The sequence below is a fragment of the Dermacentor albipictus genome, chromosome 5 (assembly GCF_038994185.2).
Source record: "Dermacentor albipictus isolate Rhodes 1998 colony chromosome 5, USDA_Dalb.pri_finalv2, whole genome shotgun sequence".
NCBI classification, from domain to species: domain Eukaryota; kingdom Metazoa; phylum Arthropoda; class Arachnida; order Ixodida; family Ixodidae; genus Dermacentor; species Dermacentor albipictus.
The window spans coordinates 140279150-140306318 of NC_091825.1; the positions used below are offsets into that span (position 1 = coordinate 140279150).

The 27169-nt window shown below is 46.7% G+C and overlaps 1 protein-coding gene and 1 long non-coding RNA gene across 9 annotated transcripts in view; one reads left to right on the forward strand and one right to left on the reverse strand.

Moving 5' to 3' along the window:
* Positions 1–24383, forward strand: part of LOC135908371 (uncharacterized) — a 72227-nt gene extending 47844 nt beyond the window's left edge. Inside the window, exons 2-4 of one of the 3 annotated variants that reach the window (XR_010566300.1) lie at positions 9100–9238; positions 20129–20329; positions 24245–24383. This is a non-coding gene — a long non-coding RNA (uncharacterized lncRNA). Of the gene's footprint in view, positions 1–9099; positions 9239–20128; positions 20340–24244 lie in introns of all 3 variants that reach the window. The other 2 variants (XR_010566299.1, XR_010566301.1) reach the window with 2 other exon arrangements.
* Positions 1–27169, reverse strand: part of LOC135908370 (cell adhesion molecule Dscam1-like) — a 45357-nt gene that overhangs the window by 4942 nt on the left and 13246 nt on the right. For 5 of the 6 annotated variants that reach the window (XM_070539015.1, XM_065440140.1, XM_065440134.1 and 2 more), the window contains 10 exons: positions 24222–24369; positions 23576–23724; positions 20171–20302; positions 15392–15556; positions 14990–15060; positions 13580–13820; positions 9115–9207; positions 8252–8440; positions 7241–7417; positions 484–674 (listed from right to left, as the gene is read on the reverse strand). In XM_070539015.1, the coding sequence (XP_070395116.1) occupies positions 484–674; positions 7241–7417; positions 8252–8440; positions 9115–9207; positions 13580–13820; positions 14990–15060; positions 15392–15556; positions 20171–20302; positions 23576–23724; positions 24222–24369 (1556 nt within the window). Of the gene's footprint in view, positions 1–483; positions 675–7240; positions 7418–8251; positions 8441–9114; positions 9208–13579; positions 13821–14989; positions 15061–15391; positions 15557–20170; positions 20303–23575; positions 23725–24221; positions 24370–25140; positions 25306–26744; positions 26865–27169 lie in introns of all 6 variants that reach the window. The other variant, XM_065440136.2, reaches the window with a different exon arrangement.

Below are 27169 nucleotides of genomic sequence, written 5' to 3' on the forward strand. Positions count from 1 at the left end.
TCCTACCGTTTATCTGGAATGCACATCTCGGACTTCTCAGAAGTAGTATGATATACACAGAAACGAATAAAGTATTCACGCGACATATATTAACGTGGTTCCTATTATTTATCTCTCTCCAAAGTAATTTCCCAGCTCGCTCACAGTACTCCAAAAAGAGATAATACAACTCAAATGCACAAGGAAATTGGTTTCATAAGACAACGGTACACAACGGTAGACTCCACTTCCTTTGTATTCTTTTTGGAATGTCCGACACCGCCTCTTCAGAAGGGACAGACATAAAAAGAATTGACATCAGCGCTTGGTACTTCAAGTGCTCACGCCTTTTCGATGCCTTCTGTCACAATTAGCGCATCTTCGATACGATTGTACTGAGCCTCATGCATATTAAAGCTACTTGCAATATTCGTCGTTCGTCTGTGTGCATATGCGTAGGCTGTTTCCAGGCAGGACTGTGCCAATAACACGGCGACCTCTCACCTTGGGCACGTATGTCTTCATCTCCTGGCGTTCCTTGAGCGTGCCCCTCAGCTCTGTGCCGTTGCGCATGGTGCCTCCTTCGTACGGAGTGGCGAATGGTGCGTCCTGCTCGGACATCTTCTCCATCTCCACGTACCTCTGGGACATCATGGTTCCCGTGTTGAGGGTCGCTGGGTCGTACCTCATGATCTCTGCACATGGACATGATGGCGTGTGTCAAGTTTGTGTAAACAAGAAATTAAATCCTGTCCTGAAACACAGCGCGTTCAGTCGCGGAAAGTGCTTTACAGCTAGTTGTAATTCTGATTGCACCTTGCTGGGCTTGTTGTTTTCAATTGAAGATGTTATTCGTATGGATTGAAAACATTAATGAGACCGAAATGAAGACCAAGACGCCGTCGAATACAAAAACAATGTTTGCCTTGTTTACATGTTTCTACCTCCGTCTCAATGTCGCGCTCATTGATCTTCTTGATCCTAATTTGTAGTGAAACTTAGCGCAGTCCACACGCTGAATAAGATTGCGTCAGAAGTGAGATTGGTCGCCTATTTAGCGGCGCTTCATTTTGCCGGCCGATAGCCTGTATATGTAAGCTTCTGCATGGTTTTGAATACATCCGCACGTGCGTAGCAGATGCCTGTAAAGCTGGCTTATCTGCCAACAGTGTGCTTATGGGGAGAAGCCCGCATCCGTTCGCTTTGCAGACGAGGAGTCCGTTCGCTTTGCAGACGAAAACCAGTCCATTGAAAGTATTTAGTTATCAGTGCAATAACGTTAACATGGGAATAATAAGCATTGCTAGAAACAAATAAATATGGTATAATGACACATCAGTTGCAATAGAACCTCGGTCCTCCCATTTCTGAGAATGGCGCTCAACCAATTGCTCGGTTGCACGCTGAAAACATCGCATACGTGCATGCGCTGTAAGGACGTGACGCCTAGAGGGAGGGAGGGAAAACTTTTGAGTCTTTCGAGAGTTTCGCGGTTATGACGTCTCCGTCGTCTTCATCTTCTTGGCGCTGGCGACTGGAGACCTCTTCAGCAAGGGTGGGCCCCTATTCCAGGGCTCCACTGAGTCGCGCTGCATCGCTCGCGTGCTGCACTAGGGCCCTTTGGGCCGTGAGCTCGCTGCTGGTGAGCCGACTCTCCCATTGCTCCGCACTCGGGTGTTCGTGTTTGTGGAATGCTTTGTTGCGTTCGCACTCCCAGGTGATGTGGTAATAAAAGCTGCCTGCTGAGTTCTAATAATAGCAGCGTCGAGTATCAAGGTTGTGTTATGGCAAATAGTTCGCATCGGCGACACGAGAGGTGAAGCGAGCGTATGTGACGTAATGTAAAGGTGACGCCGGACACCGTAGACGATAAATGTAAAGGCGACTCTCGGGCATGTAGGAATCAATCCGTAGGTTGTGTAAATCAGTAAAACGCTATCGGACGAGAGTGGAAGGTTATGGAAAGCATCTGAAATGATCGCTGACGCATGTCGCGCGAACTTTTGGGTGGCTTTTGCTACCCGCACTTCCGCTCAGTCGCGTGGTACTGCGGAGAAGCCGCCAATTTTTGGCCGACTGTACACTACCTTTATATATGCGAGGTTGACGACGAGTTGATTACGAACATTGTGGATCTCTATCGTATGCAGAAGTTCATCAAAATGTAGGTACCACGCGCCTATTCGTTGATTTGTTTTCTACGCGTAGAACTGAGCTCACCGAATTTAAGTTGCTGTGGCGCTGACCCCAGTCCCGAAGTATATATATATATATATATATATATATATATATATATATATATATATATATATATATATATATATATATATAATCATATAGTATTTTGTTGGCTTCTCATTATATGACTAATAAATATCGGGTCCCTCGGTTAACCCCATTTCTTCTCGTTTATATATATATATATATATATATATATATATATATATATATATATATTTATTTATTTCATTTCATACATACTGCTAGCCTCCATTTTGAGGCTGTTGCAGGACATGGGAAAATACATTGCATCAAAATAAGAATGACAAACTTATACACTTGTTAGTATTGTAGTCTACAAGTAGGCGTAGTTGAGTAATACAACAAAGGGTGTGACCTTCCTGAGTCAGGCCTTAAAGGTTAATGAACAGAAATACAGAAGCATAAGATAAACAACAAAAAAGTACATCAAAACCAAAAAATGCGGGGTCTGCAGGCGATACTGGTAAATCAAGATGCGCATTCATAGACATATTTTTCCAGCATAGGAAGGAAATCGTCAGGTGAGCAAATTATGATATCACTAGGCAATGAATTCCAGTCTCTGATTGTCTGGGGAAAGAAAGAATACCTGAATGTGTCTGTGTGGAACCTGTATTCAATTAAATGTTTATGATGTTTAGTTCTAGTGTTTCGCTGTTCAGTGAAAGATACATATGCACCACTGTTTAATTTGTAGACTCCGTTAAGGAGGTGGAACAGAAACTTGAGACGTAAGTATTTCGCACGCTTGTAAATAGTCGGGAGACAAGCTTTATCAAGGAGTTCTGTCGGAGAATCATTACGGTTGTACCTATTATAAATGAATCTGATGGCTTTTCTCTGTATTGTTTCTAGGCGTTTTATGCACTGTTTGGTATGTGGAGACCAGCAGGTAATACCATATTCTAGTATAGGACGAACGAATGAGGTGTAGGCTAGCATCTTAGTGTCTGGTGAGGCAGATTTTAAAGAGCGTTTAAGCGAACAAAGTGTTGTAAATGCCTTAGAAGATATGTGTGACACATGCTTGTCCCATTTCATATCAGATGATAGGACAATGCCCAAATATTTATAATCATCGATTATCTTTAATTTTTGCTGTTCGATCGTGTAGGTGAATTCTAGTGGGGTTCTTTTTCGGCTTACTCTCATAAAAACAGTCTTGTCTAAATTAATCTTCATTTGCCATGCCTGACACCAATTTGCTACTTGCGCAAGCTCGTGATTTAGTATTACTTGATCATTATGGTTCCTAATCTCCCTATATATAATGCAATCATCTGCAAACATGCGCATCGTTGATTTTATGTTATCTGCCATGTCATTGATGTATAGTAAAAAAAGAATTGGTGCTAAGACTGTTCCTTGTGGTACTCCGGATGACACTTCTACCCAATCAGATTGCTGACTTTCGATTTGTACGTACTGTTGCCGACCTGCAAGATAGGCTTTTATCCAGTTTATTATGCTGCCAGATCCGAGAATGTGTTGTAGTTTGCCCAGGAGTTTAGGATGGGATACCCGGTCGAAGGCCTTCGATAGATCTAAGAATATTATGTCAGTCTGCCCGCGGTTATCAATTGTTAGAGCGAGATCATGCACAGTTTGTGTCAGTTGCGTAACAGTAGACAGTCCTTTTCTGAAACCATGTTGGTTGATGCTAAGCAAGTTATTATCTTCCGCAAAGGTTACGATGTGTTTTAGTATGATGTGTTCGAGAATTTTGCAAGATGTGCAGGTTAGCGAAATCGGTCTATAATTTGATGGGCTTGTTGCGTCACCTGATTTGAGAATCGGGACAATCTTTGCTATTTTCCAGTCTTTGGGCACGTCAGACGATTCTAGAGATTTTTTAAAGATAAGTAAGAGGTATTTAGAGACCCATTCTGCGTATCTCTTGAGGAAAGTATTGGGGATCCCATCTTGGCCACAAGATTTTTTAATGTCGATGTTAAGCAGCAGTGAAAGTATACCTGATTCTGTTATCTCTATATCACCAAGTATGTCGCCGGTTCCCCTCGGCTGATGGTTTAAATCTGGTGAAATTCCGTTGTCTTGTGTAAAAACGGATTTAAAAAAGTTATTAAACTGATTTGCTCTTTGGAAAGCATCCTTCTGCGGCAAATTGCTTTGCTTATGCACGTTCGCGTTAAAATATCTCCAAAATTTTTGAGGAGCCGTCTTGATGAAGTTGCTAAGTGTGACGTTCATGTACGTATGTTTTGCTTGCTTTATCACTACTTTCAACTCATGTGCCAATTTTCTAATTTTGTCAGAGAAACAGGGATTTGATGTCTTACCCTTAAGTTTCCTCAGCCTTGACATTTTACGTTTCATATGTATTATATTCCTTGTGATCCAAGGGTTTCTTTTGTGCACTTTCTTTTTTTTCATGGGTACGAAGTTTGATAAACATTCGTGTACATAGGTCTTAAATTTCGCCCATAATTCATCTACTGTCACAGAATTATCATGGAAAAGACAAGAAAAATTGGGGTAGTGATAATCAAAAAAGTCAAGAATGCCGACATCATCTGCGTTTTTCCAATCATATATTCGTGTGATCAATTTTTCTGAGCGTGCTGGCGACGGTAGTGATAGACAACATTTGGTTGCCTTGTGGTCTGAAATTCCGTCAATTATTTCCCATGATATGTCCTCTACAGGAATGTTTTCACTCACAAAAGTTAGATCAAGAATTGTGCTGCTCGACAAAGTGACACGTGTGGGTTGCTGAATGATTTGCTTTAAACCACTATTGAAGGCCATATCAAGTATCGCCTCAGCGCTGTCCTTATCGATAACACCAGCATCGTACGAATCCCATCTTATACCTGGTAGATTGTAATCCCCCGTAAGGACAACCTTTTTGTCCCCTTGAAGGTGACGCTGCATGTAGTCAGACAAGATATGTAATGGCTCCGGGCCAGAATTCGGTGCTCTGTACATTGTACCAACATAAAGGGAATATACGCCGATCGTGATCCTACAAAACAGTGCTTCTGCGCCGGTAATGTTAGGTAGCGGTGTGGTCTGAATGTCGTCTTTCACTAAAATCGCGACGCCACCGCCACGTGTACATCTATCCTGACGAAGAACTATATAACCTGGGGGAAATATATTGTTGGTCAAGATACATGATGACAGCCAACTTTCACTAATGGTTATGATATCAGGTTCATGTTCAAGAGACAAGGCCTCAAGTTCTACCGTCTTATTAACTATACTCCTGGCGTTGATATTAAGAATAGTTAGTTTTTTCTTAACTTAGCAGGTTGCCGTTCGGCAATTCGAGGAGACACTTTTTTTACTGGTATTTTCTCGCCTAATTCTTCATCCCATGCAAAGAGTTCATCATTTACTTTGATCTTATCGTAAACGAGTCTGACCTTTTCGTGCTTTTCTCTATTAAGTTTGCAACTATCCCAAAGTTTTTTTCTTATATTGCGTACCGCCAGAGAAAAATCTTCGCTGACAGAAATTTTGGAACCCTTCAGTCTAGAACAGTTCTTAAGTATCTTGGCTTTGTCTCTGTAATCGAACAGCTTGAAGATCACGGGGCGCGTTTTGTTAGCCTTCTTCCCTCCCAAGCGGTGAATTCGCTCGAAACCGGAAAACGTTACACCAAGCACTTCTTTAATTAGTTTAGTGCTAACCTCGTGTTCTAGGATTTCCGATGTTTCATCCTCGGGTTCGCTTAGTCCGTAAATAATTAGGTTCGACCGTCTGCTTCGGTTTTCTAGGTCGTCAATTTGACGCAGAAATGATTTCATGGTCTTTTCCAGTTGCATGCACTTTTCCTCGATGGTTGACATACGACTTTCAAGCTGTCCTAAAAGATCTAGTTTGGAGTGAATACTTGCTAACGACTCACTTGAACCCTTATTTTCGTTTCTGATAGCGGTGATGTCGGCAGCCATTTTTCTAATTTCAGCAGCAAGTTCCTGCATGTTGGGACCAGGGTTGCTCTCTACATCCCCTCCCAGCAACAACAGGTATCTTAAAGACACTATGCAGTTTCGAAGCAAAGAACACATTTGCCTTGGGCACGGCAGCACAAGAAGAATTAAGCAATTACTACGGTAACATTTGCCAAAACGTTTGCTCACCTGGAGCATGAAGACAAAGGGGTTTGTCAGCCACATATTCATTCCGATGCGACCGTGCCCAATGCTGTACTCGTGGAAGCAGCTGCTATTTAAAGCGGTTGATGTCGATAAGGTTGCCGATGTCGCTGCAGCCATGAAGAAGTGGTGATCCAAACGGAACGGAATGGAAGCCTGAGCGTCGTTGCGCAGACGTTGTCGCGCAGCCCAGTTATCGTCCGTGAACGCGTGGTCACTGCTTTGAGGCTCGTCGATGTGGACTGGACGGGAGACGACGAGGGCACTCGGTCCAGCCGCCAAGAATACAGGAAGCGCCTGGAGCATGAAGACAAAGGGGTTTGTCAGCCACATATTCATTCCGATGCGACCGTGCCCAATGCTGTACTCGTGGAAGCAGCTGCTATTTAAAGCGGTTGATGTCGATAAGGTTGCCGATGTCGCTGCAGCCATGAAGAAGTGGTGATCCAAACGGAACGGAATGGAAGCCTGAGCGTCGTTGCGCAGACGTTGTCGCGCAGCCCAGTTATCGTCCGTGAACGCGTGGTCACTGCTTTGAGGCTCGTCGATGTGGACTGGACGGGAGACGACGAGGGCACTCGGTCCAGCCGCCAAGAATACAGGAAGCGCCTGGAGCATGAAGACAAAGGGGTTTGTCAGCCACATATTCATTCCGATGCGACCGTGCCCAATGTATATATATATATATATATATATATATATATATATATATATATATATATATATATATATATATATAAGAATGGGACGGCAGTTGTTAATCTGGAAGTTGTCAGTGTACAAACACCTCTCAGCGCTTTTACGTGGTCCTGCTACTAGACCATCCTATTATTTTTGGCAGCTCTGATAGCCGTTAGCACGAGACTAGTTCTCACCTGGCACTGGTCGGGGCGTGCTCTTCATCTTTCGGATGCAGATGCATGTGCTGAAGAGTATGACGAGCACGGCTAGCAAGATGGCGCCCGCTGGAATCATGATGGCCATGTCCATGTAGATGGGCACCTCGTCGTCCGCCTGCTTGTTCTCGATGGCCGAGCTTTCGTGTCCCGACGCTGCAATGACATCGTGTATGTGTTAACACACGAACGTCCGACGAAGAGTTGAAAACGCCGCGAGTATATTTTGGCAATGTAGGCTACCAAACTGGTCTGTTGCCAACAAATTTGCCGCATACCTTTCTGGCTGGCAGCGCACCACTATAGTGTCGTCTTGCCGTGGTTTCGAACACTGGGAAAAGCCAATTTCTCTACAAGAACTAAATGTGCCACGTGGTGAGATATTTACAGGTAATTGAAGTTCTCGAGTGCAGCGCATCAGCACGCTGCAGAGTCACCGTAATACTTAACCCGCACACACATTAAGCGTATTTCTGCTTCTCCTGCAGAGGGTGTTGGACATATCTGGTTGGAGTGCCTTGAATGGGTGTTAGCTTAATGAGCTTTCCTTCCAAACCATTCGGTGTTTGCAGCTTGTAGCCCGTGTTTGTTGTAGTTAAACCGCTGTATATGTGCCTACACTGTTCGGGTCAAGTCTGACCGTGCCTGTACGTGAAGACTAACGTGGAAGCCTTAAGTATCGGTACAAGGAGCTTTACTGGAGGAAATTTCTTGCAATAAACCTTGTCATTTAGATCTAGATGACATTAACTACGAATAATCTTGGTCTGCACTGCTATTTTGCTGCCCAATGCTGCCACTTGTGTTGAGCGTAGAAGAGGCTCTCAGCGCAAGAGAGAGTTGAAAGTGAAATCAGTAATTGAAAGGAGTCAACAGCTGATGAAAGCAGAAGTAAAAAGCCGTAGTACGAGAACGACCGATCACGGCATACGCTGTACATTTGCGCGGAAGCCTCTCGGTCTGATAGCGGCCTGTCGGGCTCTCGCTTACCGGTACTTTCGGTCTTCACCAAAAGTATGGCGCTCGGGTCGCCACGTCCCAGCACGTTGGAGGCGGTCACATAGACCTGGTACACGTAACCCGGGTGCAGGTTGGTCAGCGTGTACGTGTTGTTGGCTGTGTTGACGATCGGGAGTTCAAGCCACGTGCCGCCTTCTTGCCTGTAGTGGATGTTGAAGCCTGCAGCGCGAATGGAAGCAAGCACAATTGATCTCTTCGACGAATCACTGTGTTCAGTCTTTCTTGTTTTAGGCGGGTTTCTTGTAAATTACAGCATGTTCCCGAGCGGCGTTGCGATTTCGTTGTCGCACAACGTTCGTGTGCGGCTGCCTTCCACAGGCGGCTGCCGAAGCGGCCGCCTCATGCTCACTTTAAATGGCTGATATCAGAAGCGTAGTTCGTTTGCATTACTCACATCTTTCTTCCTTCTCTTGGTATTCCTATAATAACCACCGCCATCTAAAAGAGGCAGCAATCTGTATGGTGCTCGTAAAGATAAATAAGAAAGAAAAGCAATGACAATGGTGTGAACTACATTGTCGCACATGTAGATTGTACACCTTGTATTGGGTAAAAAAGAAATTAGGCACGCGTGAAAATCATATCAACTTAATAGCGCCGAGAGGTTCCTATTTATTGGCTTCTTCACCGCCTTCCAGGTCAGATTAAGCTGCACTTGCAAGCAACTTGAGTGAACCTTGGTTTCGCGCATGTAGTGATCTTTCTAGCCGGCTACGCTCACTGCTCATTATAAGTGTTTCTGATGCAATTATTGTTAGCAGCATTTGAAATTGCCGATTTTGCATGTCCCTTGAAAACTCCATTATCTCGCTTCGCAGGCAGTGTTTTCTCACCTGTAACGTCGCTGCTGGACCTGATCACCCACCGGAGCGTCATGCTATCAGCGGTCACTCCAGTCACGAAAAGCCGCGGAGCTTCGGGAACATCTGCGTAGGGACGTCGGAAGCAAAGCACCACGTGAGTTTCAGTGAATTTCTTCGCTAACCTGTCATTCTATGTAGCGCAAGGAAACTGGAAAGCGGAAGCACCGCATGTAAAGGTTGCATCAAAGCGCACGGCTTTTAAAATGTAGCCCATAGTTTCCAAGATAGGGTGCGAAGTAAGATTCTCGTTCAGAACTTTCAGTTCGCTTAGCGCAGGCGTGTGTACTTATTTCACACGTATGAAGCGACCTGAAGACGAAAAGACGAAGAGGAGAACGAGAAGCCGCCGCTGCCTTGAGCTTTCCTTTGGTACATTTTTGCATCGACCGCCTTGTATAGAAGGGGGTCTTGCCCAATAATTTTAGAAATGACACGTTGCCTGCGAATGCAAGGCTGCAGTTAGAGGCAGTGGTATGTAGTGGAGCATAGTGTGCTTCTACTTACGCCTATTGCCTGGCCTACTTGTTTGCCTCTGCAGAAGGGCCGGACCGTTTATCCTCTACTTAAAAGCCATCACTCAACAACAACAACAACAACAACAACAACGGTTTTTTTTTTCTTATACGTATATCCTTGTGGAGAGCAGGAAATATTCTTATTGGTGTAGACAGTGATGGCAAAATACGAGTGAAGAAGGAAAAGTGAGATGATACGACGAGGGCGCGATTGCCTTGCATTTTTCGTACACGTGTCGGATAGGTGATGAACGTGTTCCCGTCTTCAGAACAATGTGGGTTTGATGCAGATTTCGTGCGCGCATTGTGAGTAGGACTATGGCACTGCGGCTTGTAGGCTCATTGGTTGCACATCCATTGCGTTGTCGTAGTGTTATATATTCGTTTTTTGTTTTGTATATTAAGGGCGGGCGAGGGTGCGTCTGCTGCGATCTTGGTAAGGGGTCACTTTAATAGTAAACGGTCACTGAAAGTTTAAAAGCTGTAAGGAATGATCTCAAGGAAACGCTCGGAACATACACTTCAATGACTGCTGGATTCCTCCGCAGTTCAATTCACTTATCGAGGCGGCACGCGCTTTGTTTCTTTTTCACATAGCCTCATCGGTGTGTATTCACGACTAAAACCAAGGGTGACTAGAGAGAGGGAGTGAGGTATGCAGGGGTTGGAGGGGAGGGGGGGGGGCATCTATGGTCTAAGAAACAACTAGCTTCGTCGAGGCGCGTCGTTTCCGGTCGGTCGTTCCGCTGTTCTGGGCCTCACCACGGACACCGTGCGTTCCGTGTGTTCTTACAGGCGGACATAGTGTGTACCGCATTTCCGTCGCTCCTCGGCGTGTCACTTTCGCTCGCTCTCGGACACGCCGCTTCGTACACGGTCTCAGCGAGGCGGCGTTAGCGCTGCTGAGTGTTCCGGCAATTAGCGACGCGCGCTACGCATCGGGGAAACTCCCGAGCCGATTGCCGCGAGAACGCGTCGCTGTCGTCGGAGCGCGCGCATACACACGTATACGTACTACCGCAACTTTCTCACTAGTAATGCATGATCGGCGGCAGCGTCCGGTCTCACGGGCAGCGCGCCAAGGCGGTCGAAGGAGGACTCACAGCGGTGCACTCCCGTTCGCACGCGTAGAGGAAGGGAGCCCTCCGTCTCTTATTTCTTCGTCGGTGCACGTATTCTTGACTTTCTTCCGAAAGGGGCCGCGGCATCGGCTCCCGCACCGCTCTGCGCCATTTCTCTCTGTTTCCTTCGCCCTTTCCTTTCTTTCACTTACGCTTGCCACTTAGCTTGTTTGCATGGCGCCTCCGAGCTGTAATACACCGGAGGCCGCAGTGGGGCGGGACGGGGATATATTTGCCTCGAGTGCGAGCGCAGCTTGCGCGCGGTCTTTTCGCACGTGTGCTTGTAGGCGCTGCTCGGCGGCACGTACATGCAGATAACGGGCGGATGCATGGAGGCTAATGGCGAGAAAGCCGGTTGTGAAGGCGAACTCTCATGCTGCGCGCTTACGTGCTCCTGTATCAGCGAAAATAAAACAAGGTATACCGCGGAACGAGGACCGCAAGGCAGTGAGGTTTTGCCCGCCGCCGCCACATTGACCTCGTTACGTGTGTATCTGGCAGTCTCCTTTCCGAAAAGCGGGCGCAGTGGTTTGATCATTCGGTGTGTATGCTTGTGTACGACAAATCGCATCCCCTAACAAACTTTCTTGAATTGTGATCACGTCTTTCGGCGTCGTTCACCCTTGCTTAAGTAAAGAAAGTTGGCCTATTCGTTGTTTACGGGAGACCCTGAGTGCACGTAGGCTTTTGAGGCGTGTTTCTCTGCCTTAGGGCAGCACTTATAGCGATACGTACAATAGGCGTTGTTTTTGCACTGTTTCGAGAATTCAGAAGTTTTCTTTGCGCGAGTGTCGGTCCAGGCCGTTACAGTGACATGTCGTGCATTAATGTTGCTCTTCTTGACGAACGTTCGAGCCCTGCTCCGCGCTCTTACGTTCTCATTCCGGCACAGCTTACAGTGAAACATTACGGTTTTGTAGTTGCTAGGGCGTTAGTTTATTTCAACGAGTCGCCAAGCTTTAGCGTGATAAATGGCGTAGCTCAGGTAGACATTCCTGTGCTGACAGATCCGTTTAAGCCAAAGTGTGCACATGGCTGGAAATCGGCGGGAATATTCCTACAGCTGCGTACCTCGGCTTCACTACAGGAACGTTGCAAAATAAAAAGAAAACATATAAAAAGGAACGAAGTGTCGGCAGGAAATACATAGCTTTCCTATATGTGGCACATGTGTGTCTACCCTGGCGCCTCTCTGGCACCTGGATACGGTTAGTTGAGAACGCGCAAGCTGTTGCTATATGCGGTGACTGAACACAAGGGTCATATCTGGTCTAAAAAAGAAAAGGAAAAGTAAATGTTTCCGAGACTCATGCACATGTTCACTTCGATTACGGCTCCTATAGGAGGCCTCACAGCAGTACATACGTGTAGCGAAAAACAAGAAAGAAAAAGCACTTGTGTCACCTTATGAAACGAGACTGTATACATACATATTGTGGAGGCTGCCCCTGGGTCTAATTAGCGGATATCGGCTGCGTGATTCATAGCTGTGCCCATGGCATGGAGCTCTGCTTCGAGCGTTTCGGATTTCTGAGCTATTATTATTATTATTATTATGCGAAGCATATTACGAGGGCTCAACCCAGCTCCTCAGGCGCGGCGGTGACCATGAAATCACGTGACACCGTGACGTCACGACAGAGGAGAAGTGGCTTTGGCTCAACTCTTGCAAGACGGGCTGGGTGGGAATCGAACCAGGGTCTCCGGAGTGTGGGACGGAGACGCTACCACTGAGCCACGAGTACAACGCTTCAAAGCGGTACAAAAGCGCCTCTAGTGAATGCGGTGTTGCCTTAGAAACGCGCTGTTTCTAAGGCGTGCGTCTCTTGCTCAGGCGCACATTTCGTTGCCGCGCCGAACGCTGCTTTGCTCGACGCTCACCGCGTCCAATGCGGGGCGCGTAGTCGCTGCCCTGTAGCCCATTGTCTTACACCCCTTGGCGGGTCGACGGGAACGCTGTCGCGTTCCACTCTTGAAGGCGAAGAAGTAATGCATGAGTTGTTTCTTCGTCTAGCCGAACCAAATATAGCCAAGCAACAGCAGTTCACCAGGCTAAACAGTGGTTCAACAACTAAAATAAAGGCTAGTATGCTTCGCATCCTGGGCTTAACCTTACCTAAGCCACAGCCATTTTTTTTATTATTTGTTTCGAGTCCCCGGACAGCGTACTGTCATTTGGGCAATTTGTATTTGATATATTAGACACTTTGAATTATTTTTTGTCGTTTGATTGCTCTGTGCCCGGCCGATCGAAGCATTGTGAGCTTGGCAGCGGGTATCAAAACACCCGTTGTCATGATTAATTTTGTCCAGCTGGACAACCCTGACGTGTAACCACCTTCCGAGGTACGGTACACGGAATCGGTACTGTTGAGGTATGACCAGTGCTTCCGTCAACTGGACCCACCACCTCGTGTTGTCTGTGTGTCTGATCGAAATACTTATTGAATGTACGAACACTATCACGCTGGATAATCCAACCAGGCCGGCTCACGACAACGTCTGCCAAGCATCGTTTACCGAAGTTGTGGCTTGGGCAAGCCTCAGTAGGATTTCAGTAATTAGGCTGCGGTCTACTGCCGGGTAAATAAACCGCTGGTTGTAATAGGCTAGAAAACTAGACGAACTGATTTCAGAGTGAAGTATCGGTTGTGGGGGTCCGAAATTTGCGCCGATCGACACCAAAAAAATTTTGAAACTCGCAACCACTGGCAAATCAGACAGGATGACAGGGCACTGGCGTTCGCGTACCCACAGTGCCACCGAGAGCGACCTCGCGCGGTGTGCTGCGCATCTCACCTCCGTCCATGGTGCGCACGGTCTTTTCCTGCGAGGCTGGTCCCGAGCCGGCGCTGTTGTACGCCCTGAGCACGAGCAAATACTCGGTGCCGCGCTGCAGGCCTCCGAGCAGGTACTCGTGGCTGGCGTTGTTTGGCGACGCCTCTACTCGCCGGTACGAGAACGGGGACTCCGTGTCCCCGGGCCGGTAGCCGATGTAGTAGCCCAGCAGATGGCCGTTCCAGTGCTCCCTTGGCGGTGCCTGCGTACGTTTGGTGCAGGGCGCGCACACTTCGTGTTCATTTTTTTCCGTTGCGAGAGCACGGGTGTTACTAATCAGTTTCTCTGTCCGCGCAAGGGCATGGAACAGTGACTAGAGTATGTGCAGAAACTGTGGCCAGGATAGTGCAACGATTGTGTTTCCATGCTGTTCCTTTCCTCGCTTCATCAGCGAGTGGCACACCGCCCACGTTGCCGCTATTGTTGGCTGCGTGCGTGAACGGTGGATGAGAAAGCCAAAAAGAACCCTTGCGTTATACCGGCCGATAATTCTGCTCAGAGTGTGTATATGAAGCGTAAGCCTTCAGCCTACCGCAGGAAGAGGTGATTGTTCGTTGCAGCAAATTGTAGGCTCGTCCGCGCCGTATCGCTAGTGTAGGCATTTCTGTCTTCAAAATGTTGCATAGTGAGAACGAAAAGCGCCGTCGGGACGCATTAATCAGTTTAAACGGCGTCTCTATGGCAAATAACGTGACAAAGAAAGTCACTTTCACATGTCAGAAAGTCAGACGGGACAGCCGGATCACAAGGTCACGGCGCCGCTTACTTCGCCGAGAAGTATTACACTGTTTCGACAGGTAAATTTAGAAGATTGTGATACATTGTGGCAAAGTAATCATGTCTCTCGCACAATACGGAGTGCGGCAGCGTGAACCTTTGGCTTCGAACCTGCGAAGGGGCACTGAACTGTGGGGCTTGGAACATCGTTACTTTTGGTTTACGAAGCCGAGAGCCTCTGCTGAATTACGATGGGCTTCTTAATAAAATCCAACTTCTCTAGCAGCATTGCCACCTTATGGCAGTGTAGGCGTACAACAGAAGCTGTTCCAATGTGGAGCTGTTCTCTTAGTCGTTGGATGGCTGTGTGCATTGAGGTGTCAGCATCTTAGCTTCATTGGTGCTACTTCAGTCACGGAGTGTATTCGACCTTATTTTTAGTTTTTTTTGTGTGTGTGTTAGCAGGAGCGTTTTGGCATCACTGGCGGGAAAAAAAAGGGGCGGGGATGGAATGGTAGAAATACTTGTTGTCGGTGCTGTTGCTGCATGTGTATACCAGGTTAAAAGACGGAACAGTTAAGGGCCCAGAGGCTCTGCGTTCTTGAGGAATGAGTAACGTGATTACAAGCAACGAAATGACCAAATAGTGCTTGCCTTCCAAGATATGTACACAGTTGAAGGTCCTTTCATCTCCACCAGAATGTCGACAGGTGCTGCTTCAGGCTCTGCGTGGGAAAACAGTAAAGTGAAGAAAATTACATAAAACCGATAATGCATCGCAGAATCGGGAGCTGCGGTAGTGACGTCGAATATCTGCAATAGCATAGTACTCGTACTAGCAGCGTGGATCGTACAACTCGTCTAGCTTGTCTAGCAATTGGACCAAAGATTCATTTTGAGCCGAATGGAAGCGGCCGGTACTGCCTTGTTTAAGCACACAAACTGCTAAAATAAGCTCTTGACTCTATCTAAACCTTAGGCAGTGAGACAGGCTCACGCTGACGAGCGAAACAGGCGCGCGCTAGACAGGGAAGCTCAGCAGCGCGTGCTACGTGCCTTCTTCGCCGGTGTGGAAGACGACGGTTCTCGAAGGCTCCCCGCGGCCGATGGCGTTCTCGGCGACGAGGTTGAGCACGTAGGCGGTGCCCGGAAGAAGCTCGCGGACCATGGTGTACGTCATCGAGCCGATCACCTCGAGTTCGTGCAACCTGTGCGCCGTGCCTGCAAGCACGCGGATGCGATGGCATTTGATGAATTCATCAAAGGGCTTTTCCTGCATAAGCTCGTATTGCAAGATCAAGCAATTAGGTATGCATACATACATACATATACATATACATACATATACATATGCATACATACATACATACATACATACATACATACATACATACATACATACATACATGCATACATACATACATACATACATACATACATACATACATACATACATACATACATACATACATACATACATACATACATACATACATACATACATGAGCTAGTATAGGGCATGTAATACTCATTGGTTTGTACCGTTGTCCAGAAATGTAACTGTCGTCGATATCTATGGAGTCCTGCGTTGTTTGATTGTGACCTACATCTTTAGTCTTTGGAAGGTGTCGATGAAGAAAGAACAAGTAATGGTGACGTGAAGGTGTGGCAGCCATAGACCAAAAAGACGTTTCTGTTTAAGCACAGTAATTTTGTACAGTATTCGATGGTTTGTGAACAAGAACCGCGGATCTAAAGGACCGATAATAAACGCGCAGGAAACAAAGAATAACGAGCTTGGTGACACCAGCCACTAACCAGTTTGGCAGGGGATGCTCATGGAATCCATTCATGAAGCAGAGTGTTGAAGGATTCCACTGTCAAAGAAAAACGAATGTACTAGTTCCGACAGGCGAGAAATGCTGTGACTGCGCCGTTATGAGCCCCGGTTAGCTTTCTCGTACTGCTGGTTAATTGTTGCGCTCGTGCCATAAAATTCCCTGCTGTTGTTGGTTGACAAAATTTCGTCACTGACTGGCAAACAAAATGCTTTGCATTTGTCAAATAGTTGTAGAGACAGTATCCTTCCACTTTGACAGGAATCACTAAACACAGCACATTGAGGCACATATCAGTGTTTTAAGACTTATATTAATTAACACAAATACCTACAGCGCCCAAATTTGGCATTATTGTAGAGAGGAAACGATGTGAATAAGGTTCAAAGGTAAGTGCACTCAAGAGCGGAATATGGCCAATATTGTTTTACCCATCAGTTTTCATATAGAAACATACATTCCTGTAGCAGTTTCAGAAAAGAAGGCGGCGCAATGACGAGGAATTCTGGTAATGAACTCCGCTCTTCTGCGGTACGTATGGTACGACGTTTGATGTCAGCCGATGCCTACCAGTGTAGAGAAGTTGGTTTTATTTGGCACGCGTATGCGAAGACCGTTAAACGTCCTCTCGTAGCGAAGCCGCTGCCGGAACCGAGGCGGAAGCGAGGTCACTGACTGTCTCGGTTTATAACAGACCGAACGAGGTGGCGAGCGGGTGGGACCGCGATTATTTCCGACCGCGCGGCGGAGGGCATTGCCGACATAGGGTGCGGTCTGTTCTCTCTCGGCGGTTTGGTGCCGTCGCTGCCTCTGTGTAGTGCCTTTATTTATTCACACCCCGTTCCCGCAGCCTCTGCAATGACAAAGAGGGCAGAAAGCGAGCGACTTTGGACAATCTAAACGTCTTTTAATCATCTCGCGGCCCGCGGCCATCGTGTCGATAAGGGTGATACCTCCGAGGAGGCGTACTCTCCCGGACCCCAGGAGAAATAAACCGGAGGGAAGGACCGACTATCTTTGGACGCATGTGTGGCGGCGGAGGAGTAAAGGCGACGAAGAGTCTATCTGTAGTGCTCACGTGAGCGGAGAATAAGGGCGCCGGGCTTTCCCGGTGTTTACGTTTGTCCCATGGCGCACATGAAGCTACCGGCGGGAGGTGCTGCGGGCAACAATGGATGTTGCTCTCGGCCACATGGGAAACGTCTGGCGCCCTGGAGAGCATCCCCTCGAGAGGGCACAGCGGAACGTGCCAGGACGAGACTCCTCGTCGTTATCTCGCGTGGCTTAGCGCAGAAATTATCGTTGCCGTCCTTGGGCAAGCATTTTTGACGAGGCTGCTTGTCGGGGGAGACGCAGAGGGCAGAAAGGCGCACGCAGCGTGCTTACCTCACGTACGTGTTATAAAAACATGATTTGTCTAGAACAACGCCTTGAAGATAGATTTATGTTTATATTTGTTCTTTTTATTTTTGTAAAGTGACGACGGCTGTTATCATTTTGCTAATTGGTACATTGAAGTGTTTATACTGCCAGCTCTTATCTGCGGTCCCCACTTTTGGCACTTTAGGCTACGTGACTGTTTTCGGACCTTTCTTTATTTCTTTCTTTTTTCTTTTTTGTAGCTGTTCCTTGGCCACTGCAAAAAGCGACAAAGTCACATCCGGTCACATTACAGCCAGTCACATCGAATCGTCGACTATCGCAGTAGTTGGGAGGTCCGAATAAATTTCCACAAGTGCAAGTTTTTTAACGGAAGCCTAATCCTCATTATATTAGTATTTTCGCATTCTGTCTTTCTTCGCAATGTGGAGGTCATAAGTAGAGTTGTACTTCGCTGTCTTGTGATTAGCAGCAGAAAAGTTTGGTCGTGAAGCCGTCCTTGGAGGATCGCGCTGCAGGGTTAAGCCGACGCGGGCACAGGCTGTCATCCGAACAAAAACTTTCCGTGGCGCATATTTTTGAACGTCCCATCTCCATACAGTCAAGGGACATAAAACGCGGATCACGGTCGACGCTACGAGGCGTGTCATTGTAGCGTGTACATTGCGTAAAAGTGAGAACGATCCTTTGTGCCCGGCACAGACTGGAATTTGTCTTAAGAGGAAGCTTTAGTTAGGGCCCAACTCCGACGCGGCCTATTGAAGTACATGTAAAACGCAAAAACGTTTTTCTGCGACAACGCCTGGACCGATTTTAATGAACAAATTTGTTGCATTTGAGAGAGAAGGTTAAATTCTAGTCATTGTTGTGGGAGTCGGAATTTGGATTTATGGCCTGCATATTTTAAAGAACTTAATTAATGGGAAAGCTTGAAAAAAGAATGTAAGCACGAAGTTTACAAATTAATAGCTCTGCATCAACAACAGATATCGCCATTATGTAAATGGCATCCATTAGGTCATTCAAAGCGGACAAATCCGACATGTGAATTTATAGCTTACGTGAATTCGTTACGTTGCGTAAAGGGGCCTGCAAAAGCTGTATTTTCATATTGATAAATTTTTTAAGATTCATGTAGAACATATCAATTGTGTCCGCTTTAGGTTTACTATTAGATGCAATTCACAGAATTGTGATTTAATTTTTCATTGTTAACTTACAGAGTTGTAAACTTGATAGCGTTGCTTTCTCAAAATTTTCGATCTTTGGCAGTTTTAATAAAAGATTCACGACCTAAATCAGAAATTCGAAACCAACAGTCACTATAGATTTTAAGTTTTTCTTTTAAATGCAACAAACCTCGCCAAATTTGGTGCAGTGGTTGCCGAGAACAACGTATTCTCCTTTTACATGTACTTAGGAGCACCTAAGCTAAAGCTTCCTCTTAAGAGGAAGCTTTAGCTCGGGCCCAACTCTGACGCGGCCTATTCAAATACATGTAAAACGCAAAGGCACCTTTCTGAAATAACCACTGGACCGATTTTAATGAAATTTGTTGCATTTGAGAGAGAACGTTATATTCTACTGTTGGAAGCGGAATTTCTCTTTAGGGACTGAAATTTGTTAAAAGAATTTTCGAAAATTCGAAAAAAAAGAAGTTCATAAATTAATAGCTCTGCATCAAGAACGGATATCGCCGTTCTGTAAACGGCATTTATTAGATCATTTTAAGGGGATAAATTCGTTATGTCAATTTATATCTTACGTGAATTTGTTATGTTATGTACAAGAGTTCTGCAAAAGCTGTATTTCCAGATTATTCGTCTTGAGATTCAGGTGTAACATATCAGTTATATCCGCTTTAGCTGTACTGCTAGATGCGATTCACAGAATTGTGATATCATTCTTCATTGCATTGTTATAGAGCTGTAAACTTTATAGTTTCGTTTTCAGAAAATTTGCGATTTCCGCCAATTTTAATAAAAATATTGACGACCTGAATCAATAATTCGAAACAAACAGTCACTAGATTTTAAGTTTGTCTTTTAAATACAACAAACCTCGTCAAATTTGGTGCAGTGGTTGCCGAGAATAACGAGTTCTCCTCTTACGTGCATTTAGATAGGAACACCCGAGCTAAAGCTTCCTCTTAATTCTTGAACCACTGTTATGAGAGCTCGCCATCCGTTACATCATCTACCAACTCACCTTGGCTTCTGTGACGGAAGCAATGTGCTTGCTGTCAAAGTGGCCTAGATGAACTGATGTCGCTAGTTTTGAGAGCCGCGATGCTTGGTGGAAAGCCGTATTTTAACGACTATGGTGAATGCTTACGGTCAAGAGGTTTTCTTCCGAAAGTTCTTGCTGAAGTCGAATACGACAAACGACACTGATTGAGGCATTAGTAAAATCTACGCTATAGACTTGGACGCTGCTTGTCTGAAGGTGCCGAATTTGTTTGTTTTTTTGTTTTGTTTTTCTATGTCAAAATAATTGTCGGTTTCAAACGATGTACTTTGCGCTGCTTCCTATGTCAGTGTCAGAAACAAGTCAAGGGATCATTACAAATGTGCAGAGGTACAGGGGTACTTTCCATACCATCGCCGCTGTCACGTACCGTGGTCCCTCCAGTACTGGACGACGTACTTCGAGATCGGACTGTTTCCGCTGTATGATGGCGACCACGACACGCTCGCCGATCGGCTCCAGACGTCCTTGAGGCGCACATCCTGCGGAGGACCCGGCACCTCTGGGAGTAGAAAAGGCCCGGTTCGAGGTGTCATTCGGTGTGAAAGGCTTATTCGGAGCAATTCTTTGTGCAACCGCAGAAACTTCTTTAATGCTCAATTCAAAAGCACATGTACTTAAAGGGGTGGAGACATCAAAATTTTCGTTCATGCGTTTGTTGATTCAAACGTTGCGTCATGCTTCAGGGAGCACGATATACACAGCGGGATTCATATATATGCGATCAATAATTTAATAATAGCATTATTATACCGAGCGATTTCGGTTTCGGTTTCTGGGCTCCGGGGGATGCTATGACGTCACAGAGGAGGAAACGCTACATGGCTTGGTCACGTGGGCCACAAAAAATAGTGACGTAAAACTATGCTGCGTCGTCTGCTCGCGCATAAGCATGCTCTGCCAGCAGGTCAACAACTGGCGATTCGAAGTGCATGTCGCGATTATTATAATTATTGCGAAGAGCGACAATAACGGTAAGAAAATATTGCGGCTTGTGAGAGTCGCTGATTCATTCCGAAGCGCCGTAAGCTTTAGCTTTGAAGTGAACCGGAAAAGGCTTAGCGACGATATCGGCGGCGCCGAACGATCAGAGGCGGTGAAGCTGCCGTCGGTGCCAGAGTGACCACTCCTCGGTCGCTGATTGACCGCTTCGCCGTACGGCTGCCGCACAAATGGGTCCCGGGCCCGTCCTCTCTACGGCAAGCAAATCTCGCCGTTCGCGAGCAAAACCGCCGTCGCACGGGGGCCCGCGAACGGCAAACGGCGTGCGGCGAGTTTCCGTGCCGGTAACATGGACGGGCCCTCACATTGAGAAAGGCCAAGCGAACGAGAGACCGCTCCGAGCTGCCGAACTATGCGACTATGCGAAAAGAGAAGCAGACAACACGAACGCCGCATATCCTGGTCCTTTTCGGAGTCGGCCGGCTATAGTGACTCAAACGTGAAGGCCCGTCCGCACGGCGACTCGCCGCACGCAGTTTGCCGTTCGCGGGCCGCCGTGCGGCGTTCGTGTCGTCCACTTCTCTCCTCTTGTGTCCGTGTCTGCACGCCTTACCCCTTCTTTGCATTAAGAAAGGATTTCTATATGCCTGTAGCTCGGTCATAGTGGAGGCTAGGCTCGGTCGCTCGGCTCAGCAGGCTCCGTAATCGGCATTTCATCGCTACTCATCATACGTCACGTTTTTGTGCTAGTCTGCTATGACGTCGATATTTTGTTCCTCCTCTGTGACGTAGTAACTGCCGCGCTAGCGATGGGTCTCGACTACGAGAAAGAGTTTTTAATGACTTTTTGGAGCTGAATTAAAATTATTTTGAAATGTTTGCAGCGTCCAATACCTCGTTCTGGGTGTCCTTGCATACGGAAGCAGCCTACAACATGCTTTTTATAGCCTCAAAATTTGGTGTCCCAACCCCTTTAAGGACATGAATAGCGCTCTTGCGAAGCTGCGCGCTGTCCTCAGCGGCACCTTTAAGACGGTGCGAGTACTATCGAGAGTAGTTCGCGATCAGTAAGAAGTTTGCACAATACGTTGAACGTCTCAATGATCTTGAAATCAATCAATCAATCAATCAATCAATCAATCAATCAATCAATCAATCAATCAATCAATCAATCAATCAATCAATCAATCAATCAATCAATCAATCAATCAATCAATCAATCAACTAATTTATTAACCAGGTATATATGTGGCCAGCTGTGCTAAAAGTCTAGATCATAGTTTGTCTGAGTATAGATAACCCTTGGAAAAGCTCTTAGCATAAGTTCGTACTGTTGCGAATTGTTTTTAATAAATAGGAGCTTTCATTTTCACTTAAGCAATTATTAGATGCTCTTTTAAAAGCTTTTGTTTACACCAAGGAAACATGGAGGCATATCAGAAACGTATGATTGATTTACCCAAGTGCTTTACAATAACTGAAACGCATTCCCATTTGCAGAACTGTGATTGTTGTATAGAGCGACGCTGTCAAGTGCCGATGCACAATGACACTGCATGCTGAAGCGAATTCAGCAAGGGCGTCTTGCTTAGTTTAGAACTGGTGTTGAAGGTGTAAGGGTTTATTCGGAACTTTGATGGCGCTCTTCATTTTTGGCTCTCGACTGAATTTTCTACTGAGATCTCAGCCACGTGGTTGTTGAACTGCAGGCTGCCCTTCATATCAGACCGTGGGAAAAATAAGCAACAGAGATCTTGTCAAATATGCAAACTCTGTAGCTTGCCAAGGCCTCTTGCCAGGACGAGCTTGTCATAGATAACGCTTTTTGTTGCCCCTCATTTTTGCTGGTGGATCCTTGTTATATTATCAGTTCTTTCATGACCTTTGTGTGACATATCCATGAAGTTGGTTCTGAAGTCCACCCCTCTCAGATACTGGTAACACTTTCCTTGGGAAACCTTGTCGTATCCTGCCTTCAGCGTATCTCTCTCACTTGACCAAATTTTCCCCGTTTTTTTTTTTTTGCTAGTGCAGTATCCGTCTGCTTCTTTTTGGCTCCCTGTTTGGTTGGTCCTGTTGGGCTTCTACTCTGCACTTGATTGGACACGAACCAGTTCATAAAACAAAAAAAATTAATTTGACCATATTTCTTGTAGCACTAGACTGTGTTTCTTTATAAAAATTATGGGGCTTTACGTGCCAAAACTGCGATCCGATTATGAGGCACGGCGTAATGGGGGGCTCCGGAAATTTGGACCGCCTGGGGTTCTTTTACATACACCTAGATCAAAATACACGGGTGTTTTCGCATTTCGCCCTCATCAACATGCTGCCGCCGTGGGCAGGATTCGATCCCGCGACCTCGTGCTTAGCAGCCTAACGCCATAGCCACTAAGCAAACACGGCGGGTCTGCTTTCTTTTCTCGGTCTCCTCACTGCAATGGCAGCAGCAGCGATAGAAAAAAAAAAAAATGTCGTGCTTCTTACATTTGCAACAGAACAGGGAGCAGAGAGGCTTAATAACTCCTAGATTGAACTGGTGTGGCTTTGGCTTCGCACAATAATTTTGGAAAACTATAAACTGCTTGAGCATTTGTGTTGGTTTACTTGCGCCGCCACCATCGAGGTACGCGATAACTCTTTTTTAAATTATTTTTTTGTCTCTGCGATAAGTATCCGCGACTTATCGGTGGGAACTTTCTGTCTCCCAGTCATAACCGAAACTGATTAGTTTACCGAACTCGCGAAGTAGTGTGCCCATCGCAGCCTCGTCATGGGTTAGTGCTCGTCTGCAGTCCGGTTAAAGAAGCACACGATGCGATGGCACACGCACCTTGGACGATGAGCTTGACCTTCCTGTCGTCCTTGCCGTACTTGTTCTGCGTGTGGCACGTGTAGAGGGCGCCGTCGCTGCGGTCCGTGTCACGGATCACCAGCTCGGAGATGAGGCCGTCGGGAGTCAGCGTTTCGAACACCTCGTACCTGCGCCAACGCGGGATCGGCTGCATTGGACTGTCGTATTGTGTGCTCTATCTAGACCATTACGAAAACAACGTGCATGTGGCTTGTTTCAAAGATAAAGGAGGCTTAACTGGCGATAACCGGGCGGGTGTTATCGTATGTTAAGCCCTATACGGCATTCCACTGACATCTTGCTTACTCGTGCAAATGAGCACTTCTAACGAGATGGCGGAAAGCCAGCGCACAAAATAGGCAAACAGTCGAAAGGTACAGCACTTCACGGTGATTGAAAAAAAAAAGAGTAAGAAGAAGAAGGAAAAAGAAACCTTAACTACAAAACACTCTATGATTACTGACCTTCCTGGAGCTCATTTGAAGTTGCGCTCGTTGTGAACGTCTTGTCTTCTTTTTTTTTTCTTTCTATGGCTTAGTGAAAGGAATTAGGAGCGACTGTGTCGAGCCTTGGTGCATTCACTCGCATATCTAAAAAGATGTCAGCATCGCGGGCCATATATTACCGGGCGCTGGTTCTCTTGTCCAGCTTGACGCTGCCCTTGGACCAGGCGATGGAGAGTGGCTGGTCGCCCGTGGCCTGGCACTTCATCCGCGTCACCTCGGTCCGCCGGGCGGTCACCACGGTCGACTTCTCTTCGAACCTCGCCGGCACTGCGCGTGGGAGGGCGGCGAGACGCGCGACGTGTGATCACCACATTCTTACCAATCGCGACATCAATAAATGCAAACTTTGGTGTATATGCATATAGTCGAGACTAAATGTCATGTCGTGGTTACGTTAAGTGAATCAGAAACTTTGCCTTGTTTCCTCAATGGCACTCTTGTAGCTTCTGTTTTCTGTCTGAAAAGGAAATAAAGCAGTTTAACGTTGTGTTGACGAACACATGCATTTTTTCCCCTTTGTTGATGTACCCTTCGTGGGAGGCAGCTTTTTTTTTTTTTCATTGGAGCTTAAAGACGGAAACCTCCTATAACGTTGTCGTCAACACGTTCGTTTTAGTTCTCATCATGGTCGCTTCGGCGAAAAGCCATGTTTATTCGCTCCGACAAACGGCAACACGTCATTACATGAAAACTGCGGACTTATTCGTCAAATAGGGCGCAATCTCTTATAGGATGCCCCAGCTCTGGTACAAGGACTTTGGTCTTAAAGCGAAACAATCGTGCGGAAGGCGTTCGTCAACCTACACAAAGTTGAGCATTTGCCGTCGTCACAAATAACGCAAGGTCGCGCTTCCTTGGCGAGACCTTCGGCGCGTGATCCACGGTGCTTGCGCAAAGGGCGAAGATGAAGGAGCACGGCAAACACAGCGAATATAGGTTCTCGTTTATTGTCGTTTCCGTGATAATGAGCATCTTCGCAAGCGTTCTCCGGGCCTCGGTGCCTCGCGAGCGACGGGCCATCCGTCATGGGCGCCTTACCGTTGAGCGCGAGCCTGACTCGGTTCGTGATGGGCTCCCCGACTCCGTTGTCGGCCTCGCACAGGTACACGCCGCGGTCCCGAGGCTGCACGCTGTGCAGGACGAGAGCGCCGCTGGGGTCGAGCGTCAGAGACTGGCTCGCTTCCAGCCGAGCCCGATTCCCATCTGTAATTGAAGTGCGGTCGACATGTCAGCTCTTGGCGAGTTGGCCGCACGGTCGCGATAACAGCGATGCCGGCTGGCCGCGCGAAAAACAGCACCCCCCTCCTTCCTGTTCCCCGGTTTATAAAAACGCGAATCTCTATACTGCCCGGTTTTCAGTTCGTGTAGGAACGCAATTTAGGGTCAGTGGAGGTTGTCGCACGACGCGGCGTTGATGGTTATCTCAACCAGCTTGCTTGTAGTCACTGAGAAATCGAACTTCGGCAAGTGGGGCATTGAGTTGCTGCGCGCTTTGAAAGTCTGTTTGTGACCGAGAAGTGAGTCTGATCGTACTTGCGCTGACCGCTTTCCGCAACCGCTATGCATTAGCTTTATTTTTTACCCTAACACTTCTGGCGTAGCATCATTCTGAAAACTCACAGCAGCATTGAATGAAGTGAAGCCGACTTTTGTGATAGTAATGATAGTGTCACCAGAAGTCATGTACTCCGGTGTGACGTTGTTTGTGAGATTGTGACGAAGGGGGAAGGAGGTATGCGTGTTCTATATAGCACGTATATCGTATTGCTGCTGTTTAGCGGTTGAACCTGTAAGGGTATAATGCAACTGAAAATGTTTGGCACAGATGTAACGAAGTGTGATCTTGCAAACCCTCACGCTTGTTTTAATTTGGAGCGCAGCGAAAGTAATTCATGTAGTGGGTACAAAACTCACCATCACACTACCCTCACCACCCCTCGTTTTTTTCTCCTTCCTTCTGAGCAGTGTAACGTGGCTAGAAGGCTGTTATCCCAAGCCGTCCTCTATGCGTTTCCTCTCATAAATTATTTTGCTCCCATAGCATCCCAGCAGCATGAATATCGACCTCCCATAATACTGGAATACGAGCCATCTTTCTGCAAGTCCTAACGCATTAATGTTTTCATCTCGAAAGAGGCGCGCGAGAACTGACGTCGCTTACGGGAATGTATAAGCGATATTATAATCTTCCTCCTTTTTGTACGCCTACCAGTTACTCCGGATGGTGAATTCGTTTTGAAAAATTATCTGACTTAGCTGTATCATCTAAGTGTTTTACAGTCTTTCCAGTCGTTCTGGGTCACGAATTGCTCTCTGAGAGCAGTCGTGCCGGTGTGTTTTTTAAACTTTAGGTACCCCACTCTAGTACATTACACTATGCCAAAAGAAATAGTTCTCTTTTCGTTGACCTGATTCTGCGTTTCCTTTGTTGTTTCACACGCATTACTATTTATTGACCTGTAGATGCTTAGCGTTAACGAAGCTTTACTAACCCTGAGCCAAGGCCTGGAATCTAATGACCCCAAAACTAGGGCGACAGCTGCCTTAGAACACCCGCGGCGAGCAAATAAATGAACTGCCGCTTTGATTTTGCGATAACTGGCGAGAATATACAGGCTTGACTATTCTCCCCGCGTACGTACCTGTCATCTTGTGCCAGGTCACCTTGGGAGTCGGATAGCCGGCAACAGGGCAGGACAGTCTGGCCTCGCTTCCGAGCAAAGCTGAAACGTCGGTGGGCACCCGCAACCAACGCGGAGGTGCTGTGGGAAGACATCAGCCATGTAAACAGGAGTGACATTAGCGGTTTGCAATACGGAGCTTGCAGCACAACCACACTATAGGAGGATGCGTGACCCCCTCCCTCACCTTTGACGGCTCTTACTTTCAAACAAAACGAAGCCTTCTATAGCTCGTGCGCCACTGGTCGAAACATGGAGTGTTGTGCCGGAAGAGTGCAGTTTTTGCTAGGCAGTTGAAAGCTTTGGTCCAGTTTTGCTTACGCATATGCTTGAGGATGTTGATGTTGCTTTCTTAGACAAGACTTGGATGCTATGTTTCACCGGTG